The sequence below is a fragment of the Maniola hyperantus genome, chromosome 3 (genome assembly GCF_902806685.2).
Source record: "Maniola hyperantus chromosome 3, iAphHyp1.2, whole genome shotgun sequence".
NCBI classification, from domain to species: Eukaryota; Metazoa; Arthropoda; class Insecta; order Lepidoptera; family Nymphalidae; genus Maniola; species Maniola hyperantus.
Genome location: NC_048538.1, coordinates 7,140,127 through 7,161,371, shown reverse-complemented (window position 1 = coordinate 7,161,371; position 21,245 = coordinate 7,140,127). Strand labels below are relative to the sequence as shown.

Genomic DNA, 21,245 nt, shown 5'->3' with positions numbered 1-21,245 from the left:
GTCCACATAGTTTTGGTCTTCCAACGCTGAGCTTTCCGGTGCGAGATCACCATTCTGCCGTCCTAAAGCTAAAGTGTCGTTAACTACCACAACCAAGTTTCGAGATATGATCAAAAAAGCGCGAATTTATGAAGAAATGATGCCATTTGATAACTAATAACCGTATACAAATCTTGAAACTATGCAAATGTAGAGCAAATAGAGCACTTTTGAATAGCTGTATTTTTAAGTTTCTAGAATAAATAATAATTAAAGCAGGACAGTTTTGGCTTTTTAGTCTAGCATTTTTTCTAACAACGTCTTGTATTTACATAACTTAAATGTCGTTAGATTACGTAACCTTTAAGACGTTTAAGGCTTGGATTGCATTTACTTTTTTCATCGTTTTACGAAACTGAAAAAAATTGTATAGTTACTAAAGTAAAATGACTCTAAAAGACTTTAACGACATTGTAGGTTAGGTTATGATCCTTAAAACTATGAAAAACATAACACTTAAAATGCGGCTTTTGTAATTTAAACACATTTTAGTCTAGTAGAATAGAAATGGTTTTTATACAGTAGCGTTTTTTGGGGAGAAACGCTACTGTATAAAACTGCTAAACTAAAATGTGGTTTATTGCAAATGATCGAACCGTAGCGACGTTTTAGGTTAGCAATTGTTTATAAAAATTTGAGATTTTCCAATGAAAGTAACGGTAACTACAACAATTGAAAGAGGAACAGTCCGAAAGTAGTCTCTTATTTTGTTAAAACTTATAGTATTAGTGCTAGAAATCTGTAATTTGGCATGGGTATAAATATTAATCACGCCGACAAAGTGGTGAAATAAAATTGTGATAAATATTATTTTTAGGGTGGCTCTCCTACATGTAAAGTGGGGGTGAATTTTTTTTTCTCGTCTTCATCGTTTCATAGTGTGAGATATCGTTGAATAGGTCTTTTAAAAATACTGTGGGTGTGGGAACATAATTTTTCAATTTCTAGATCCGTTGTAAAATATGATGTTTTAATTAAAGTGCTAATTTTTATCAGAGTCAAGTGTCTACCCCCTTTATCAGCCATATGGTTGTATACAGGAACGTGAAAAAATTCACAGCAGTAGTATATAATATAATCAATTTTAAAGGAAACTATCATGGCTAAGTAGGGTTCACAGGTTAAGGAGTTGTATCTGTTTTCCGAGGATAATTATTGTACGTAGATATTACGAGTAGCATATTTTTTTTTATTTTGTTTATTTGAAAGTAATCAACAGCGTAAATACATAATTATTATTTAAATTTAAATCTAGGTATAACAGAAGGCCAAAAGAGATTACTTAAAATTATAATTAAACTATTTTAACAGAATAGAGTTAGAATAAATGTAGGTATATACAATAATAAAATAAAATAAAATAAAATGTATATAGTTTTATTGTATCTATTGTATTTGTGATTGATCGTAATCCTAATAATATTTTTTCCAACTTCCCCTGTGAAGCTGGATTTTATGACTCTCTCTTCAGTTACCATCGTCCTTTGTGGGCCCGTTTGTAGAAGTGAACCGTGAAAAACCATGGATTTCAAAATATCCTCAGTATTCATAAATAAAATAAAAGCACTATCTTAGGTCAGCTGTAATAATTGTGACATTACAAAATCCATAAAATCATACAATTTTCCTTTTTTCTTCATAGCAAGTCCTCTTAGTCCGTTATGTCCTCTTGTTTTCTTCCCACTACGCTATCATTCCAGAGTACAGTGAGAGGTTTGAACTCATTGGTTATTTTGCCTATTGGTGCAAACTTTTGATTGAATGCCACAAAGCGTTTACAGAAAGCTCTCGCAGGCGCACTAGTCAAAGTTAGAAGCTTTTGAAATGTGGGTATGCAGAAGAATGTTGAGAATCTCGTGGGTACAGTGTATCAAAAATGCAACTGTACTACAGAGGCTAAGTGAAGATGTTGAAATCCTGAAGACCATAAAAGTGCGGAAGAAGTAGAAGAAGCGGAGTATTTCAGCCACATTATGAGAAATAGCAAATACGACTGCCTTCAGCTCATTATTCAGGGGAAAACAGCCGGCAGTCTTACCACCAGGCCGTAGAAGAACATCGTGGCTAAAGAATTTACGCCAATGGTACGGGAAGAGTACCCGATCTCTTTTCCGAGCAGCAGTGTCCAAGGTGCAGATAGCTCTAATGATTGCCAACCTCCGATAGGAGACGGCAATGCAAGAAGAAGAAAGTCACAACCTCGCGAGATGCGGGAATAGTTAGAGACATTAAAGTTATGTATTGCGGGATAGAGTTATTTTAGGATAGGAAACAATATTTTTTTGCAAAATATCACTAAACTGTAACGCGTTTATGTGTCATTAAAGACATTTTAGTCTAGCATTTTCGTTAAAAGACATTTAAGTTATGGAATAGTGCACCATAATTTTGGAGAAAAACTTAATTTAAAAATAAGTAAAGTGACTTTAAAGACATTTAAGTTAAGGAATTTAAGAAAAAAAACCAGCTTTGAGACATTTTAGACTGGCAAATGTCAGTTAAATGCGTTTAAGGGGACTCAGTTCAGTGCTTTCTTCATACAAACGTAGGAGGGAAATTACAACAATATTCGATATTGTACGCACAACACTAAAAATTATATCGATTTATCTCGTCATTATCTAGGTTTATTGATACATAAAACATTGAAAAAAATATTGAATTAAAAGTTACGAGGCTCAAAAGATTCCTATTTTAACACTAAATTAATGACAACTTTGAGCGTAAATAAATAAGATTAGGGATATGAAAATTCTAAAACAATTTATCATTAGACGTAGTTTATTTATTCATTAGTTGAAATAACTTTACTTTGCAAACATAAACTCAGCAGTTTGTTCCCAAAAATACTTTTCCTAAACCCTTTTCACGCGCTTGATTTCAGTGAAAATCATCGTGCCTCTCAACTTTCTTATACAATGTCAAGTGAAAAGCAAACATGTTACCCACGTGCGCTGCCAATTTCGGTCGAGCGTCCTGCGTCACCTTAAGTGTTGTTATCATATGAACAGGTAGTTATTTAACGACGTTCTTCATATTGCTATTTCAAAAACTAAAGCAGCTAGGAAAATACCGGTTAGATTGGTCGATAGAAAAAAAAATCTAAGTAAGATAGCGTTAAAAAGTCAAATTTGGCCAAATGTTGGTTAACGACGTTTTAGCTTGAGGACGGCAGCATTGGGATCCCAACGTCTATCGGTTTTTGAACTGTGTAAACATAGTCCAGATAATATCCTTAAATCCGTAAAACTATTAAAAATTCTGTTTATTTGTCCCTGGATTCCGGAGACATACAAAACGAACTAAACCTCTCCCAGATCGAGATTTGCTGAAAGAATGACCAAGAGTAGAGGGGAAGCAGTGAGCACGCTTATCATTATTTCTGCAGACTGTCGAACAAAGTTGGGATTTAGCTGCGATTTAGCCTAAGAGGCAGAAGAATTTAATGCAGTCGTCTACTAAATTATAGAAATGAATAGCTCTCTATTCGTCCTTTTTAGGAACGGTAGTACAACAAAAAATAAGTGCTTACGAATATTGAATGAAAAATTTGTTGAAGACGAGGATTTATCTTAATGCAAAACAGATTAGGACCTATTGCTACTGTTTCATAAGATTTTTTTTTGTTTTCACGAGAATATTTCGTAATACGGTTATTACCTACGTATAATCAATCCTGTTTATCAATTACTATATTATAATGCCTGTGACTTTGTCCGCGTGAGTTTCGGTTCATTCGGGTATCATATGGGAACCTTACAGGATAAAACGTAGCCTATACTTACCCGGGATGGAAGCTATCTCTATGCCCCGTCAAAATCTGGCGTGAAAAACTAGCCAGACAGACAGACAGTCAGACACACTTTTGAAAGAAAAATCTTTTAAAAAAACATAAAATAATACAACCCGTATTGATAGTAATATTTCACTTGAATACACTCTGCTCATAAACCCTTTGATCATTGTCAACAGGAACGATTACTGCTATCCGTGCTGCCGCAACACGTCGCTATGGAGATGAAGAACGACATAATATCGCCTGTCGAGGGCCAATTCCATAAGATTTACATTCAAAAGCACGAGCAAGTCAGGTGAGTCAGTTCGATTAACAAGGCTTTACGGAGATATATTTCAACCATGTATTTATTTTGTTTTTCTCACCTGTGTACCTATTCTCTGTCTGTCTGTCTGTGTCTTAAACATATAAGAGTAAATCGGATTTGGTTACCTAAGATTTAAGATACCTCTTGCATTTTTAGTGTCTACTACCGGACAACTATGGAAAATCCGACGTTTCGGATATCCGATAGTTTCAGTTAATACTATGCAGCTCCATAAGATCCATCTCTAATCGTAAGCAATATAGAATTGATATAGTAGAATAGATTTTAGTATAATGTTTTTCAAAACCAAGATTATTTAGATTTCAAGGGTTCCGTACCTCAAAAGGAAAAAAGGAAACCGTATAGGATCGCTTCGTTGTATGCCTGTCTGTCTGTTCTATCAAGAAACCTACAGGGTACTTCTTGTTGACCTAGAACCATAAAATTTGACAGGTAGGTATGTCATATAGCACACGTAAGGGGAAAAAACCGAAAACCGTGAATTTGTGGTTACATCACAAAAAAATAAAATGTATTAATGAAAAAATAATTGGTATTTTCAACCAAAGTGAGATTAGTATACCTACTAAGTGGGGTATCATATGAAAAGGGCTTTACCTGTACATTCTAAAACAGATTATTATTTATTATGAAAATAATAGTTTTTGATTTATCATGCTAAATATCGAAAAAATACGACTGTAGTAAGGAATCCTCGGTGTGCGAGTCTGACTTGCACTTGGCTGGTTTTTTCGTGACTAATTTGATTTGATAACCGAAATAATTTTAAGTGCAACTTTGAGAACGAAAGTAGAAAGATATTTTATATCATACCCATATAGGTACGTCATTTAATGATAAATACAGTTTAAGTCATTTAGTGGAGAACACATAATATAGCTTAGTTTTCGTGTTTTATATAAACCAGGCAATGTCTAACAGAGTTAGTATAAAATTACTCATCCACGTGTGTTAAATTACTTTTGCTTGGTAATAGGTATCTCTTATCGAGACATTGCGGTTTTGGCCTGCCTCCAAATTGATCCACGAATGATTCCTCTCGACTTCATAACCTGCCTCTATTGATTAAATTTTATAGCCGCACTAATCATAACGATTAAGCTAATATTAATGTTTACTCAAAATGCAAAGATGAATTATCATAGTAGCGTTAATCCATAGCCTTCATGCTCTTAGTAGATTTAACAGAATCTTAAGACACAAATAATTAAACCTTGCTAAATTCGATTTCCGGATGAATAAATGATTAGAAGTTAAAACTTAAATTCGTACTTCGCTCTTCATGAATGCGAAAGTGTGTTTGTATTTTGGTTTGTTTGCCCTTCAGTCACATGTCAAGTCAGGGGCAGATCAATGTAATATTTTTCATGGATATATTTTAAAGACTATCTGAATTACCCAGAATCATCAACGCCTACGCGTCATCAACGCACGACGATGGCGTGATTAATTAGATACAGTTAGGTGGCCCGAAGAGGCACATAATAGGGAGTTGTGGAAAAATCGGAGAGAGGCCTTTCCCCAGTCGTGGGACATTACAGGATAATTCAGATCGATAGTTAGTTAAAGAGCTGGAGAGAGGCTGAAAACTTTTTATATGGGAACAATTATAGTTCTTAATGGATAGGCTAAATTCTCAGGCAAAAGATATAGCATACATGTTGCCACAGTGGTGTTATTAATATACCTACTTATAGTCCGTACAAAATTACTTCTCCCGCGTCATTTTAACTCTATGGCTCAACTGTCATGTCAAAAGTACGGTTCACCTTTAAAATTACATTTGGCATGAAATTGGACACATAGAGTTAAATTGCGGGGTGAGAAGTCATTTTTTACGCATTAGACTTAAGTTTTGCTTGCCTCACAAAGCACAAATTTCGTATTGTTCTACTTTTATAAAGAAAGCTCTGTCTTTGACTAATGTGAATCACAGCCAGCTAATGAAACGGGAAAGTAATTTGGAAAGGCTGAACGCCAAGGCCAAGGGGTTATGCGTTGAATGGATCAATTTGTGTAAACTTGGTGTCATGGTGACATATTGCTTTTTCGTGGGGTCATGACCAGTTTATTACATTAACCCACGTTTACACACGTCTTTTCTCTTACAATACCCCCACTTAATTCAACACTAGAGATTTATATGATCTGATGCGACCCGGCTTCGTTCGGGTGAAATTTCTGAAAATCTTTTCTTAGTGGAGATCTACGGCGATCTCAAGTATCTAGGTTCAACGGTTTGAGCCGTACGTTGCTATGTCAATTAGTCAGTTTCTCCTTTGATATATTTAAATTTTACACAAAATACATACTATATAACCAAATATTTCAACCGGTCATATTACTTCTTAACCTCATACGGCCAGTCATGGCTACTACGCCATGGCCATGGCTTCACCTCAAGAAAGCGTTTTTTAACTCGTATTTTTATTTGATTTGCCCTTCCAAATTATTAGTATGAACACCTGTCCTCGTATGACGTTCATATATATTATATTATTTCTTATTTAGCATTTTCAAAACGCCAACAAGGTAATTAATTATTCATTTGGCACTACCATTCTGCCCGTTACTCAAAGTAATGATGTAATTTAGACGTCAAATGTTTTCTACACGTCAGTGTGTTTCGAGTCATTGATACATCTTGAACGACACCACCATACTGAATTCTTTTCCTTCCATGTTTGAGCTTGTCTAAAGTCCAACTCCAGGTACCTGTCTCCAGATAGTTGTAGAGAATTGATAAGCTTTATCTTTCACTAACTAGTGGCTATTAGAAAATCACTTTGTCTTATCCAAAGTTTCCAATTTGTTAAACCATAATATATATCAGGTCCGCGACAGGTCGAGATGGCAATCGGGGTATGAGGACGGGGGACGCCCGCACGTCACCCGCGCTCGCCCGCACCATTTTAACGCGCGGGTGTGCGGCGCGTTCCCTCCCCGATTGCCATCTCGACCTGTCGCGTAGTATAGTACCATCATCATCAAGAGCCTCAATAGCTCAACCGGTATAGGAGTGGACTGAAAACCGAAAGGTCGACGGTTCAAACCCCGCCCGTTGCACTATTGTCGTACCTACTCCTAGCACAAGCTTGACGCTTAATTGGAGAGGAAAGGGGAATATTAGTCATTTAAAAAATGGCTAATATTCTTTTTAAAAAAAAAAAAAAAAAATGGGACTGTCGATTTAAAAAAAAATCTGAACTCTAGATATCACTTTTATTGACTCAGAGAGAAGAAAAACTATGTAAATATCAATTATTCAGCTTATTAAAACTAATTTCGTAGTCAGGGACATAAAAAGTTCATTAAATTCGCCAGTTACATAAAACTGTTTTCTTAATACTCGCTGAAGACATAAAAAGTATTAAATAAGTCGTAAATGTACGGCTGTATACTTGAGTTTCGTAATTAACTTATTAACAAATTGACTATTACTCATTAGCAATGGATACCTACTTGTAATTTTAGGCTTTAGACCCTGTACGAGAGTATTTCATGTGAAAAATATAAAAAAACTAAATGATGCCCATTACGTCATCCGCTTAGGCTAAGGTTTTTAAAAATTGGGAATTTAGCGAAACCAATAATAATTAATCTATGTGGGAATTCTTTGATTTTGTGCGATAAAAACTTCCTAGCCTATGTACGCTTATGGGATGCAAGCTATTTTTGTACCAAAATCATAAAAGTTGGTTGGCGGATAGGCCATGAAAAAGTAATGTACTAAGAAAAAAACATTATGATCAACCCATCGCCGGCTCACTACTGAGAACTGGTCTCCTCTCAGAATGAGAAGGGTTTGGCACGCTGCACGATGGCCAAGTTCGGATTGGCAGACTTGAGAACATTATGGGCATGAAAACTTCCTCACGATGTTTTCCTTCACCGTTAAAACAAGTGATACTTAATTGGTTAAAATGCACATATCTTCGAAAAGTTAAAGTTGCGTTACTGAGATTAAAATCCGGATCCCCGAATACGAGACCGACGACGTCTTAACGACTAGGCTATCACCGCAAAGAAGATGGGAAATTATTTATGGTTTTATTTTTATAGATGTTTATTATTACTTAAGTTTGAACACTTCGTTAGTGACTAGTGTGATAGTTCTTGGTATACCATCATAAAATATACTATATCTTCCGCAAAAAGGCGCATCCATCCATGTGCTAGTTAGTTATAAAATAAATTGTTACGACATAAATCATTGGATATAAAGTTTATTAGCTGCCAACTGATTGGCTTCGATTCGTCTTTACTGTACGTGGATTCTATAATATGATAGATAAGTTTAATTGCATGCGGTTTTAGCGCCATTTTTATTGTATAGGCCTCTGATGCATAAATAGTAATTATTCTGACCTGCAATTACAAGCTTATTAGCAGAGTTTAAATATAATTACCTTAATGAAATTCTGGCAATATACAGGGTTACAGGAAAAGAGGACACGATCCCGTTTAGGGGATATAGTACAGGACATTAGCTATCAAACGACCCCTAAAGTGCTTATGCGAAAGTGTATTGTTTTCGAGTTATTCATTTTTTTATTTTTTTCTTGGTAAAAGGGTGTTTGCCACTTTAAAAATTAATAAAAAAAAGGAACAATGTATTTCAGCAGATTTTTTTTTATTTCTTGCTAGTACATATCCTTGTTAATAATAAACAGTTATAAAACTAAAAAAATCTTCAAGCATTTTAAAATTACAGCCCAAAAACTGTACAAGTTTTCGAATTTTAAATTTAATTCTTTGAATAACTTGCAAATTTTCTGTAAAAATTACTATGGCACTTATCCTGCGGATTATTTTAAAAACATCTACGTTCCATTAAGCTATCCATTGGTACAAAAAAATACAAAAAAAATCATAAAATCAAGAAAAAATTACACAACAAAGAGACAGGTAGAAAATTCTAACAAATGCTATTACCAAAGAATTAAATCAGAATCTATGTAAAAACGAGTTTAATGCAAAATCGTTAAAGATTATTTTTAATGAGGTCAAAAGGTAATATAAAATCAGTTAAGTGCGAGTCACGAAGGGTTCCGTACCTTCGTACAAGAAATAACAATTTTTAATTTTTTTTTAATTTTTATGGCGGCCATTTTGTAATTTTTAGTAGTTGTTGTTATAGCGGCCATAAAAATACACATTTTGTGAAAATTTCATGTTCGTTCGTCCGTCCGTCCGTCTGTCAGGCCGTCCGTTTGTCTATCAGTGGACTGTATCTCGTGAACCCTAATACGTAGAGACTTGAAATTTTTACAGAATGTGTATTTTTATTGCCGGCTATAACAATAAATACTAAAAATTACAAAATGGCCGCCATAAAAATTAAAAAAAAATAAAAAGTGTTATTTTTTGTACGATGGTACGAAACCCTTGGTGTGCGAGCCCGACTCGCAGTTGATTGATTTTATGTTACCTTTTGACCTCATTAAAAATAATCTTTAACTATTTTGCATTAAACTCGTTTTTACATAGATTCTGATTTATTTCTTTGGCAATAGCATTTGTTAGAATTTTCTACCAGGTCTCTTTGTTGTGTAATTTTTTCTTGATTTTATGACTTTTTTTGTAATTTTTTTGTACCAATGGATAGCTAATGAAACGTAGATGTTTTTAAAATAATCCGCAGGATAAGTGCCATAGTAATTTTTACAGAAAATTTGCAAGTTATTCAAAGAATTAAATTTAAAATTCGAAAACTTGTACAGTTTTTGGGCTGTAATTTTAAAATGCTTGAAGATTTTTTTAGTTTTATAACTGTTTATTATTAACAAGGATATGAACTAGCAAGAAATAAAAAAAATCTGCTGAAATACATTGTTCCTTTTTTTTATTAATTTTTAAAGTGGCAAACACCCTTTTACCAATAAAAAAATAAAAAAATTAACAACTCGAAAACGATACACTTTCGCATAAGCACTTTAGGGGTCGTTTGATAGCTAATGTCCTGTACTATAACCCCTTAACGGGATCGTGTCCTATTTTCCTGTAACCCTGTATACATACCTAAATATGTATATGGCCTGTATTAAGTCAGTTATGTACTAATTTTGCATGTAATTGCAGTTGTTACTATGAGCATTGAACATTTTATTAAATACGACTGTTTTAACTTATATATTTTTAAATCAGACATCAATGTTAGTCCCTTGGTTCTCAGATGATATCAATCCCATTAATCAAAACCAAATATCCTTCAGCCTTCAGTGAAAACTATTTTGCGTTTGACACAGTGACTTTATTATAAACGATTAGCGACTCTGAGTGCGGTTGTTAGATTAGATATACCTACTAAAATTAACATAACTCATCTGTATAATTTAAGTAATAATTAAAGCTGATTCGAATACCAACCAATTATCCCGAAACATAGTGATATGCAATAAAGTAATTAATTGAAGAAAGTTTAAGCATCATTGATATTTATAAAAATGTCTGAATCAGGGCAACGAGGCGAATCACCCGCATTAAATTGATCGCGTGAATCGTCCAGTACCTACATCTAAACTCAGGATATTTACTTGTTGCTTTGTCTTGGGCTAATATTAACTCTCAAACAGTCATCAAACGAAAGCACTCATAATACGCACTTGCAACTGTAGTATTGCAGGGCAGGTTATTCGTAGAATTAGGGATACTCGCGAGTTTAACTTTTCTTTCTTTCTAACAAACTTGCAACGTGGAACGCCTCATTGATGATGTTAATTTTAACATTAGTTTTGATTTTTATGATTTTTTTTTAATTATTATCTGTCACATGTAGTTTCAGTATTGAAAATATTTTCGTACAGGTTGTCTCTAGATATGCGATCATCTTTAAAGTGATTCGGATTTCTGAAACGGGATTTTTTCAATTCTGCAGAAGATGTCATGGGCATCAATTTGTATACATTCAGTACTGCGTTGGTAGACAGCTCAAGTGCGCCTTTGTTCGATTTCATTACCGTTCGAACTTTTCTACCAGTTCAGCCAGAGTTCAGCTCTTTGTTGAGCCCATTTTATTCCATTCCACAATATTGATTGAGGCTAATTAAACGAAGCAATTTGTAGTGCAGGAATTCGAATCCGAACTACATTCAAATGGTTCCGTTGAATGTGGCGCATCTCTCCTTGATTCTATAAATCTACCTTATTGGTTTCCCACTTCGTCTTCGTAAAATATAACATTCACTATACGATTCTCATTGTAAAAATGTGTCTGAAAATAAATAACGTTATAAAAAACGAAAATAAAAAATGTTTTCAAACAATTATCCACGTTTCTTTTTAAGAACAATCTTATGAGTCCCTTTCAATCAGGTTTTCGGCCCTCTCACAGCACCATTACAGCGTTAATCAAAGTCACTGATGATATTCGTTACGCAATGGATAACAAAAAAGTAACTATTATCGCCTTGTTGGATTTTAGTAACGCCTTTAATTCAGTTGACTTTGATATCCTGCTTGGTATCCTTCGATCTCTTAACATATCCTCCCCTGCGATTGACTGGTTTCACTCTTATCTTCACGGTCGCCTACAGAGGGTGCGCACTGAAGAGGCTAACTCTGACTGGGCTTACCTCTCTGCTGGTGTACCTCAAGGCGGTGTACTATCCCCTCTTCTTTTTTCTATTTTCATCAATGAAATCACCAAAATTATTAGTTCTAACTACCACCTATATGCAGACGATCTGCAGCTCTATAGGCATGCAACACTGTCAGACTTGGATGCAGAGATAACAGCAATGAACACAGACCTAGTTGCTATAAAAAATTGGGCGGACTCTTTTGGTTTATTAGTTAACCCTAATAAATCACAGGTTATGGTCATTGGAAGCAGGCCGCTAAGAAATCGTATTGCCTTCAGTGATCTGCCTTTGGTTTCTTATGATGGCACACCCGTTGCTTACACATCCACAGCGAAAAACCTAGGATTGACTATGGATGGCAACCTCGCTTGGGCAGCACATATAAATCAGATCAGTAAACGTATGCATTATTCGATCCATTCCTTGAGGAGACTGCAGAATTTCCTTCCGCTGCGTACCAAAATTATGCTATCACATTCTCTGTTGCTTCCGATTCTCGACTATGCGGACGTCTGCTACTTGGATGCTACCGAAGAGCTACTTGACAAACTCGATCGACTTCAAAATTTGTGCATACGGTTTATATACGGCCTGCGCAAATTCGACCATATTTCCGATTACCGTCGTCGGTTAAAGTGGCTCCCAATACGCTTTCGCCGCAATTTGCATATTCTGACTGTTCTCTACAATGTTCTTAATACCTCTTCCCCTGGTTATCTACGAGAGCGATTTCAACTATCCCGCCCTCCTACTAGACCTATGCGGTCGTGTGTCTCAAAAAATCCTCTCGTCACTCCCCGTTGTAACACAGTCTTCTATAACAAATCTTTCACCGTACTAGCTACCCAACTTTGGAACTCACTTCCTGAAAATGTCAGAGAGAACTGCCACTCAGTACACTCATTCAAATACAGAGTGAAGCAGTATTACCTATCATTAATATAGAGTATTTTATATATTATATGTATTTATATTTTTCATATATTATGTATATAATTATTTATGATAAGTATTATTATTGTATATAAGTTGATTTGGGTATTTATTATAAGATATTTATGTAGTTTATTAGATTCTAGTACCGTAGACCTATTCCACTTCTTGATACGCCTTACTCACAACCTTGAATGGGAAGCTGGAAGAAATCTCTGTTTAGAGATAAGCATTTCCGATGTAACTTAATTTATTATTACTTTGTAACTACAATTTTTGGTACATGAATAATAAAAATAAAAAAAAAATAACGTGAATTGACTGTACAAAACGTGTTAAAATAAAAAATCTGACTTAAGACGGTACTATGTACCAGACCAAATATTATAAACTAAATTGTCCCCCGCTCGAAAATCGAACCCGGGACTTTGCATTAATAAGACCATTGCGCCAGGGAGGTCGTAAAAACGTTTGTGTGTGTTATTGCCCGTACAATAGCGTTTACTCTTGTTATATTTGGAGCTTTTAACCTTGAGCACTTTTCATTGTGATCTATAGATGACAAACTAACCTGTCAACACCCACGGCCTGTGCCGTCTAAAGATATAACGACGGTTCAAGCCCTATTTTATGATATTTTAGATACTCACCAAAAGACGTGAAATATTTAGATTTATGCTCTGTTTATGCCTCCCGTCATATTCTTTTGTAATATGCTTTAATATCATAATGTTTCAACGCATATTATGTTTCATATGAAGATAGTAGCCAAAGATAGACGGACATGGAAAACAACGCTGCAACCACCACACGATGGCATCGTACGATGAGCATCGCAGACTGGTGGCATATTAGGACCCCCTGTTAAATCATCGTACGATCATTCTCATCGCACGATAACTCATCATCGTTTTATCATATACGATCCTTGCCAATTAGGACGTAGCTCTCTTAGTAGCAGTAGCTCTCTAATTTCCTTTGATATTTAATTTTCTTAAATGTACTGTAAATATTTTATTTCAGACATTTATATCAATATTACAAATCCGCTTATAGTTTTAACTTTTAGGGTACTGCAGTTGCGCCAGTGTGCCTCTTAACAATATTATAAGTAGGTATGAAGCCGTGCCTTACATTGTAATCATATTGGTTTTGGAGCGAGGCAAAACACTAACCTAATTGAAAATAGAAACCGGCCAGCATACTATCATTAGGAATACAATGTATTTCTGTGCATTTATACCACCGAGATATGTGTAACTAAGTAATGAGAATTAAAACACGTCGGACACGATATAATATAGGTGTAAATACGTGACGGGTGTAAATTGTTATTTTTCCGATCATGCACTATCAAAAGGTCTTTTTTTATTTAGATACAAGTTAGCCCTTGACTGCAATATCACCTAGTGGTGAGTGATGATGCAGTCTAAGTTGGAAGCGGGCTAACCTGAAAGGAGTATAGCAGTTTTTATTAAACCCATGCCATTTTGGTTCCTACACGGCATCATACCGGAATAATAAATCGCTTGGCGGCACGGCTTTACCGGTAGGGTGGTAACTATCCGCGGCCGAAGCTTCCCACCAGAGGTCCTGTAGCGTCCATAGCGGTATCCCTGTAAATTCTTGATTTATTTTTGTTCTTCAATAATAATATAATTAAGGTGTTTGTTTTAAAACTAGCGCCTCGGCTTCGCACGGGTAGTTTATTACAATTTTCGCAGGGAATTTTGAAAATAAAATCTAGCTTATGTCACTCAAGAATTATGTAGCTTTTTACTGGTAAAAGAATTTTCAAAATCGGTTTAGTAGTTCCAGAGATCACCCCTACATTTAGTATAGATTAATAAGATAAATACACCTATGTATAATTGTATATGTATAATAATAAAATGAAGGAATTCAACGAGCCACTAAGAAAAAGTTTTTGCAAAGGCAGGCAAAAGCTGTTAATAAACAGTGATACAAGTTGTGGTATTTTTCAAGCGGCACTTATGAATGCGTATATTTTTATAATAAGAAGAATAAAATTGTAATGAATGTAGGTAGTTAGTCTGTGAAGTACCAGCACGGACTCATTTTGTGATAGAGCACACTCGAGAGTCGACATAGCGATGACTGTCGTACCGTGGTTTTGTACTACACTAACCCATTCATGTTTTGCGCTCGTTTTGAGTTAGTTTAATTAAATTTATCTAATACTCTCCATGAATGTAAGTACAATTTATTGTGATAAAAAATAAATTGGAAAAGGTGGAGGATTTAACTTTTTCGGAGTGTTTATATTTTTAAATTTAAAAACATACTTGTATCTACCGTAATATATTTCTTAATAGACATTAGATATACATACCTGTTTGTAAAATTATATTCATCATCATCATGATCAACGTATGACCGGCTCACTACAGAGTACGGGTCTCATCTCAGAATGAGAAGAGGTTTTGGCCATAATCTACCACGCTGGCCGATTGCGGATTGGCAGACTTCAGACACCGTTGAGAACATTATGGAGAATTCTCAGGGATGCAGGTTTCCTCGCGATGTTTTCCTTCACCGTTAAAGCAAGTGATATTAATTACGTAAAACGCATAATCATATTATTACTTCTTCATAATTTAACCATTAAAGCGTAATAAAAAGACTGGATGTAGCATTAACGGAAATAATAATTATCCTGTTTAGATCAAGAATAGTTAATGTGCTTCTAATATGTACATTGAAGACTGTACTGATACATAATGATTTATAAGTAAGTCTAATATATTAGAAAATAGGATATAAATGCTACGAACTAACGTGTTAACACCCACGACTCGATGTGATGACAGAAGATATAAACAGGCAAAGTGCCATGTTTCATGGTACTACGCCTACTCTTCTAACATAATATATTAAAGTAGATATGTTTTTTTTATTTTGACTATAAAAATGGCAGTATTAGGTATGCTCGAATAAATTAGCTTTGAGAAATATGTGATCAAAACCATTGGAATAGAAATACCTCGTCAAGTGATATCCGTATGTCATTTATTTGGCATTCTACCAACACACTAAACTAGCGGCACGCTATGATGGCCGGTTTGACGTTTGTCCGCTCATGAAGTTCCGTATTAATTGATAACGACTTTGAAGGAAATAATTGTATTACTTTATTGACGATAGTGATGTGCAGAGATTCATAAATTTTATCGAATGTAGTTTTAGGTTTAGGACTCAAAATTTATTTATTAAATTGATTTCTTAAATGTATACAAGTGTAGAAAAATCAGTTTGCACCATTTAAGGGGTGAATGTACTTGTGAATATGAACAATTTTCACTATGTGGACAAACCTCTGAAATCGCAAAAAAATATCAATAAATTTTTAAAAATGGAATCTAATACGATCGTCACATAGGATCGCTGGCTAGCACAACTACTACCTCCGGCAAACTCGCGTCAATGCTCAATGCAAAACAAAGCAGTTTCGAATTGACGTTGCTTCGAAAAGTATAAACTGTCAGTGCAATGCGATTGTGATATAGTTTTGACCTGGCTTTGGATTTCAAATATTGATACTGCATTACTGTTGACCCTTGCTCGTTAATTTGGACTCTGTTCAAGCCCTTTGTTGTGGATTTCGTCGATATGACCGAACGTACGCAGAGAACTGTTCTAAATAGTCAGACACGTGAGTTCCTAATACGCCTTCGTAACTATTTCGATCGTGAAGCTCAAAATGGAGGGCCAATTTTACCTATAACGTCAGTGGTTGAACGCGTAGCTGATGCGCTTAATATTGGACAACGAACTGTTAGACGGATAACTAAAAAAAAATATGGCGAGACTGGCACAGAAGAAAATAAACTTCACACACCAAAAAAGAGAAAACGAGCAAAACCAGTCGTAGGCATCGATAGCTTTGATGCCGATGCTATCCGAAGACATGTTTACGGCTACTATTTACAGAAGGAGTATCCAACAAGAAAAAAGTTGGTGCATTCACTGAAGGAAGCTGGATTATTCTTCGGTGGGGAAAGTTCTTTAACGAAGATTTTGAAGACCATTGGATTTCGATACAAAAAATGTAACAAACGCAAAATATTGATGGAAAGATTTGATATAGCGATGGCAAGGTATACTTTTTTACGGCAAGTGAAAGAAATCAAAAATTGGCAAAATGTTGTGTTCTTGGATGAAACATGGCTTAATGCTAACCATACTGTAGGCCGTTCTTGGAACGATGACACAGCAGCATCTACTTCCAAAGTTCCTGTAGGAAAAGGATCGCGACTTATAATTTGTCACGCCGGAACCATCAACGGGTTTGTCGAAGGTTCTCTCATGGCTTTTGCGTCAAAAACCACTGGAGACTATCATGAAGACATGAATGGAGAAAAGTTTACTGAATGGTTTACCTCAATGTTGTGTAGCCTCCCTGAACCATCTATTATAATTATGGACAACGCCCCATACCACTCGATGCAAATTGACAAGCCACCTGCCCAATCCCAAAAGAAAGCTGATATCGTCGCATGGCTTCGTAAAAATGGCGTAGATGCAAACATGAATATGTTAAAAGCGGAATTAGTACGTCTTTTAAAAGAAAACAAACCAACCAAGATCCGATACGTCATTGACGAAATAGCATTAGAACATGGGCACAGAGTTATACGGTTACCGCCTTACCATTGTGAGTATAATGCGATTGAGTTGGTGTGGGCTCAAATTAAGGGATATGCTGCAAGACACAATACAGAACCCCCATTTACCACAAAAAAAATGCTAAAATTATTAGAAGAAGCTTGTGAACATGTGACTAAAGGAGACTGGGAAAAGGTTGTGAATAGAACTGTTAAATTAATAAGGGAAGATTATGAAAGAGATGTGAAAATAGATAATATTATAGAAAACGAACATATAATTATTAATGTATGTGATGATAGCAGTGACGACAGTGAAAATAGTAGTATGGACGAATCTGATTAATTATGGCCTTTTGTGGCACCTTTTTCGGTATCTTTTGTATTCATATGTTTCTTGTGTGCATATAAAGTATGTATATTCATTTTCGTTCAAATATTCAGTTCGTTCAAATAAATTAAATAAACATATACATTTTTGTTTTATTAAACCTATTTAATCAGGTACAAAAACAAAACTTAATTGTTTTTTGTTCGAGAATAAATTGACATTCCACATCACTATTGTAATGTGTCAAACCGGCCATCATAGCGTGCCGCTAGTGTAGACTACAGAATTTAGTGCTAACAATATGTAACCATACTTACTATACATTATGTACCTTAACTGACGAGCGTTAACTCAAGGACGAAAAAATTGAGGGCAAGGGCAGCGAATAATTTACTTTCTGACAATATGTAGACATAAAGGAAAGCTAGCTAGCTAGGACAGTATGAACGTGTTAGTTAGGGCGTTTGTGCACTCATCCGTATTCGGTCCGGTTCGTATCCCTGATTCTTCGAAGTGGCCGTGAAACAAATACGTACTCATTCGATTCGTATCTTTACGGAAGCCGTGATTTCACGGATGAGTGCACAAACGCCCGTATGGTGGTATTATGGTGTCCATAAATTACTATATCGAAATAACTCGGAAGTACAAGTTGGCGAAGCCTCCAGTCGCAACAAATCGATAGGTCATGCGAACTCGTAACATTGGTTCGTTACAATAAAACTATTGAAAATACCACTTATGACTCCTATTCATTTGATCAGTACCAGTGGCGTGCACAGGGTTTAAAGCCAGGATAAGCAGTAGTTAGATAGGTTAGTACCTACTTACTGGCAAGTCATAAAGGATAATGAGCATTAAGCTACTTCAACTAGGGTAACAACTTTTTAGGGTAAGCAGTGCTTTTATGCCTCTATGAATTGCACGCCACTGATCAGTACCCATGTTATAACTACGAAAATGGATATAGTTAGAGACCTGGAGGTGACATAGGCTACTTTTTATCCTGACGAAAAAAAGGGTCCCCTCGAGATGCATAAAAATTTAAATCCACACACGTATGAAGTCAGCAGCGGTCAATTATATTTTTTTTCTAGGCAAGTAAAAAGTAAACGTCCAAAAGCTACACCAAGTTGCTTACTCGTCCAGTTAGCGAATTGGGGCAATATTTCATCACCAATTTAACCGATATAATATAGACTATAAAAGCTGTGATAGCCTAGTGGTTAGGACATCCGCCTTCTAATCGGAGGTCGAGGGTTCGATCCCGGGCACGCACTTCTAACTTTTCGGAGTTATGTGCGTTTTAAGTAATTAAATATCACTTGCTTTAACGGTGTACCAAAACATCGTGAGGAAACCTGCATGCCTGAGAGTTCTCCATAATGTTCTCAAAGGTGTGCGAAGTCTACCAATCCGCACATGGCCAGCGTGGTAGACTATGGCCAAAACCTTCTCACTCTGAGAGGAGACCCGTGCTCTGCAGTGAGCCGACAATGGGTTGATCATTCATGGTCATGATGAATATAGACTGTAGCAGCTTTCCGTAGCAAAGCTCTTTACAGATGTTGATTTTTGTGTAAGAATAATATGTATATAATATTTCCCGACTAACATACACACCATATTATATTTTACCATTTTCCAGTTCACAGCATTGCGAAATGTGGTGCCTGCAGCTCGTAGCGTACATGTGCGTAAATTGTGGGAATATCAAAATAATAATTATTTATTTAAAAAGTTAAATATACCTCTAGGAGAATCCGCTAAAATATTAAAAGTTACTTATTAGATTTGCTCTCGGCTTCCCTAGCGTGAATATCTGTAGTCCGCAACAAGTTGAGATGGCAATCGGGGTATAAGGAGGGGGGACGCCCCGCACACCCGCACGTCACCCGCGCTCGCCCGCACCGGGTTAGCGGAGGGTGTGCGGGGCGTTCCAAATTATTGTTGTGTTGTTTCAATTTCGAGGTTCAATTTAATAAACTTGTATGTGTTTCTAACTGTCTACATTGACGGTAAATTGAAATAACCACTCAACAACGGTCTAACCTCAGGGAAATTAGTTCTTGAAACTCATTTTAGGTCCTAGGAATGGACGAATGATTAGTTGCAGATGCAGTAGTTGCTCGGAACTACAATATTTGCTTCGAAATAAATTCAACACTTCACTGAAGTATTGCAATACTGCGTTTATTTCTGTTTCTCGTTCCTTTGTAGGATACAGTGATGGATTTTTATTATTTGCGTTGTTAAAATTTCATTAGGTACTTAGATACTTTTCAAACTGGCTAGTTATGGTAAAATTGTTTCTACTCAAACAATTTTACCATGACTAGCCATACTTTGTCGAATTTGCTTGGACAAAATGAAAACAATCTAGTAACATTATATTTTAATGCCTGGATTTTTTTCTATCGATAAATTTATATTTACGATAAAGTATGTTTGTAAATTATATTTTAAATTATAATTGAATGAAATTTATCGATTTATTTAAAAAACCTTTAAATAAATTTGAAGCTTGAAATTTATAAATTTATTTGAAACACAGCGACATAAAATTCAGAGAAAAAAATATTCCGGCACTACATATTGCTTTAACTTTTTAACGTCGTCTACTCATTAAAAAGCCTTTATGTTTCTGTAAATATGCAGCTCGCTCCAGCGCAGCGTGAACAACTCTAGCGCATTTTGGTCGAGGCCAAGTTCTATTGTTTTATTTTTGTGTGTTAAAAGTGCTAAATATCATAAAAATGTACCAAAGTTGGTGTATAAATAAATGAATATTTATTGATATCTATTATCTATGTAGGTTAATACTAACTGAATCTCTAAAATATGTACATTATTCTTCAAGCTTTTTTTTAGGATTCCGTACCTCAAAAGGAAAAAGGAACCCTTATACTTTATAGGATCACATTCACTTTATAGGATTCATTGTCTGTCTGTCTGTCTATCTATCTGTCTGTCCGTCTGTCCATCGATCTGTCTGTCCGTCTGTCCATCGTGTCTGTCAAGAAAACTTATAGGGTACTTCTCGTTGACCTAGAATCATGAAATTTGGTACGTAGGTAGGTCTTATAACACAAATAACGGAAATCCGAAAACCATGAATTTGTGGTTACATAAAAAAAATTAAAATGTATTTTCAATTTTCAAAGTAAGATAACTATACCAAGTTGGGTATCATATGAAAGGACTTTACCTGCACATTCTAAAACAGATTTTTATTTATTTTTATGCATAATAGTTTTTAATTTACCGTGCAAAATGTCGAAACAAATACCCGAGTACGGAACTTGCACTAGGCTGGTTCTTTATTTTACTAGTCAACTTGCTTTTAGCTAGCGTGATATAATTTATAGCCTTTACTGTAGCGCTCGGTAATAATGTAGGTATCTATATATCAGTGGAAGAATTTTCAGAATTGGATTATTATCAGTTCCGGAGATTACCCCTCTACATACAAACTAAGGGTTAGTTTGTATGTAGCGGGGTAATCTGAGTTACCTCTTTTTATTGTTAGTAGGTAGATATAATATCTGAGGACTCGCCCAGTGTTCACACAAGTGGACTTAATTACTGTTATCGAAAGTAGTAAATTATT

At 35.4% G+C, this 21,245-nt stretch overlaps 1 protein-coding gene across 1 annotated transcript in view; it reads left to right on the top strand.

Moving 5' to 3' along the window:
* Positions 1-21,245, top strand: part of LOC117996716 (adenylate cyclase type 1-like) — a 119,399-nt gene that overhangs the window by 48,922 nt on the left and 49,232 nt on the right. The window contains exon 5 of the mRNA XM_069509581.1: positions 4,012-4,130. Coding sequence (XP_069365682.1) covers positions 4,012-4,130 — 119 coding nt within the window. The remainder of the gene's footprint in view (positions 1-4,011; positions 4,131-21,245) is intronic.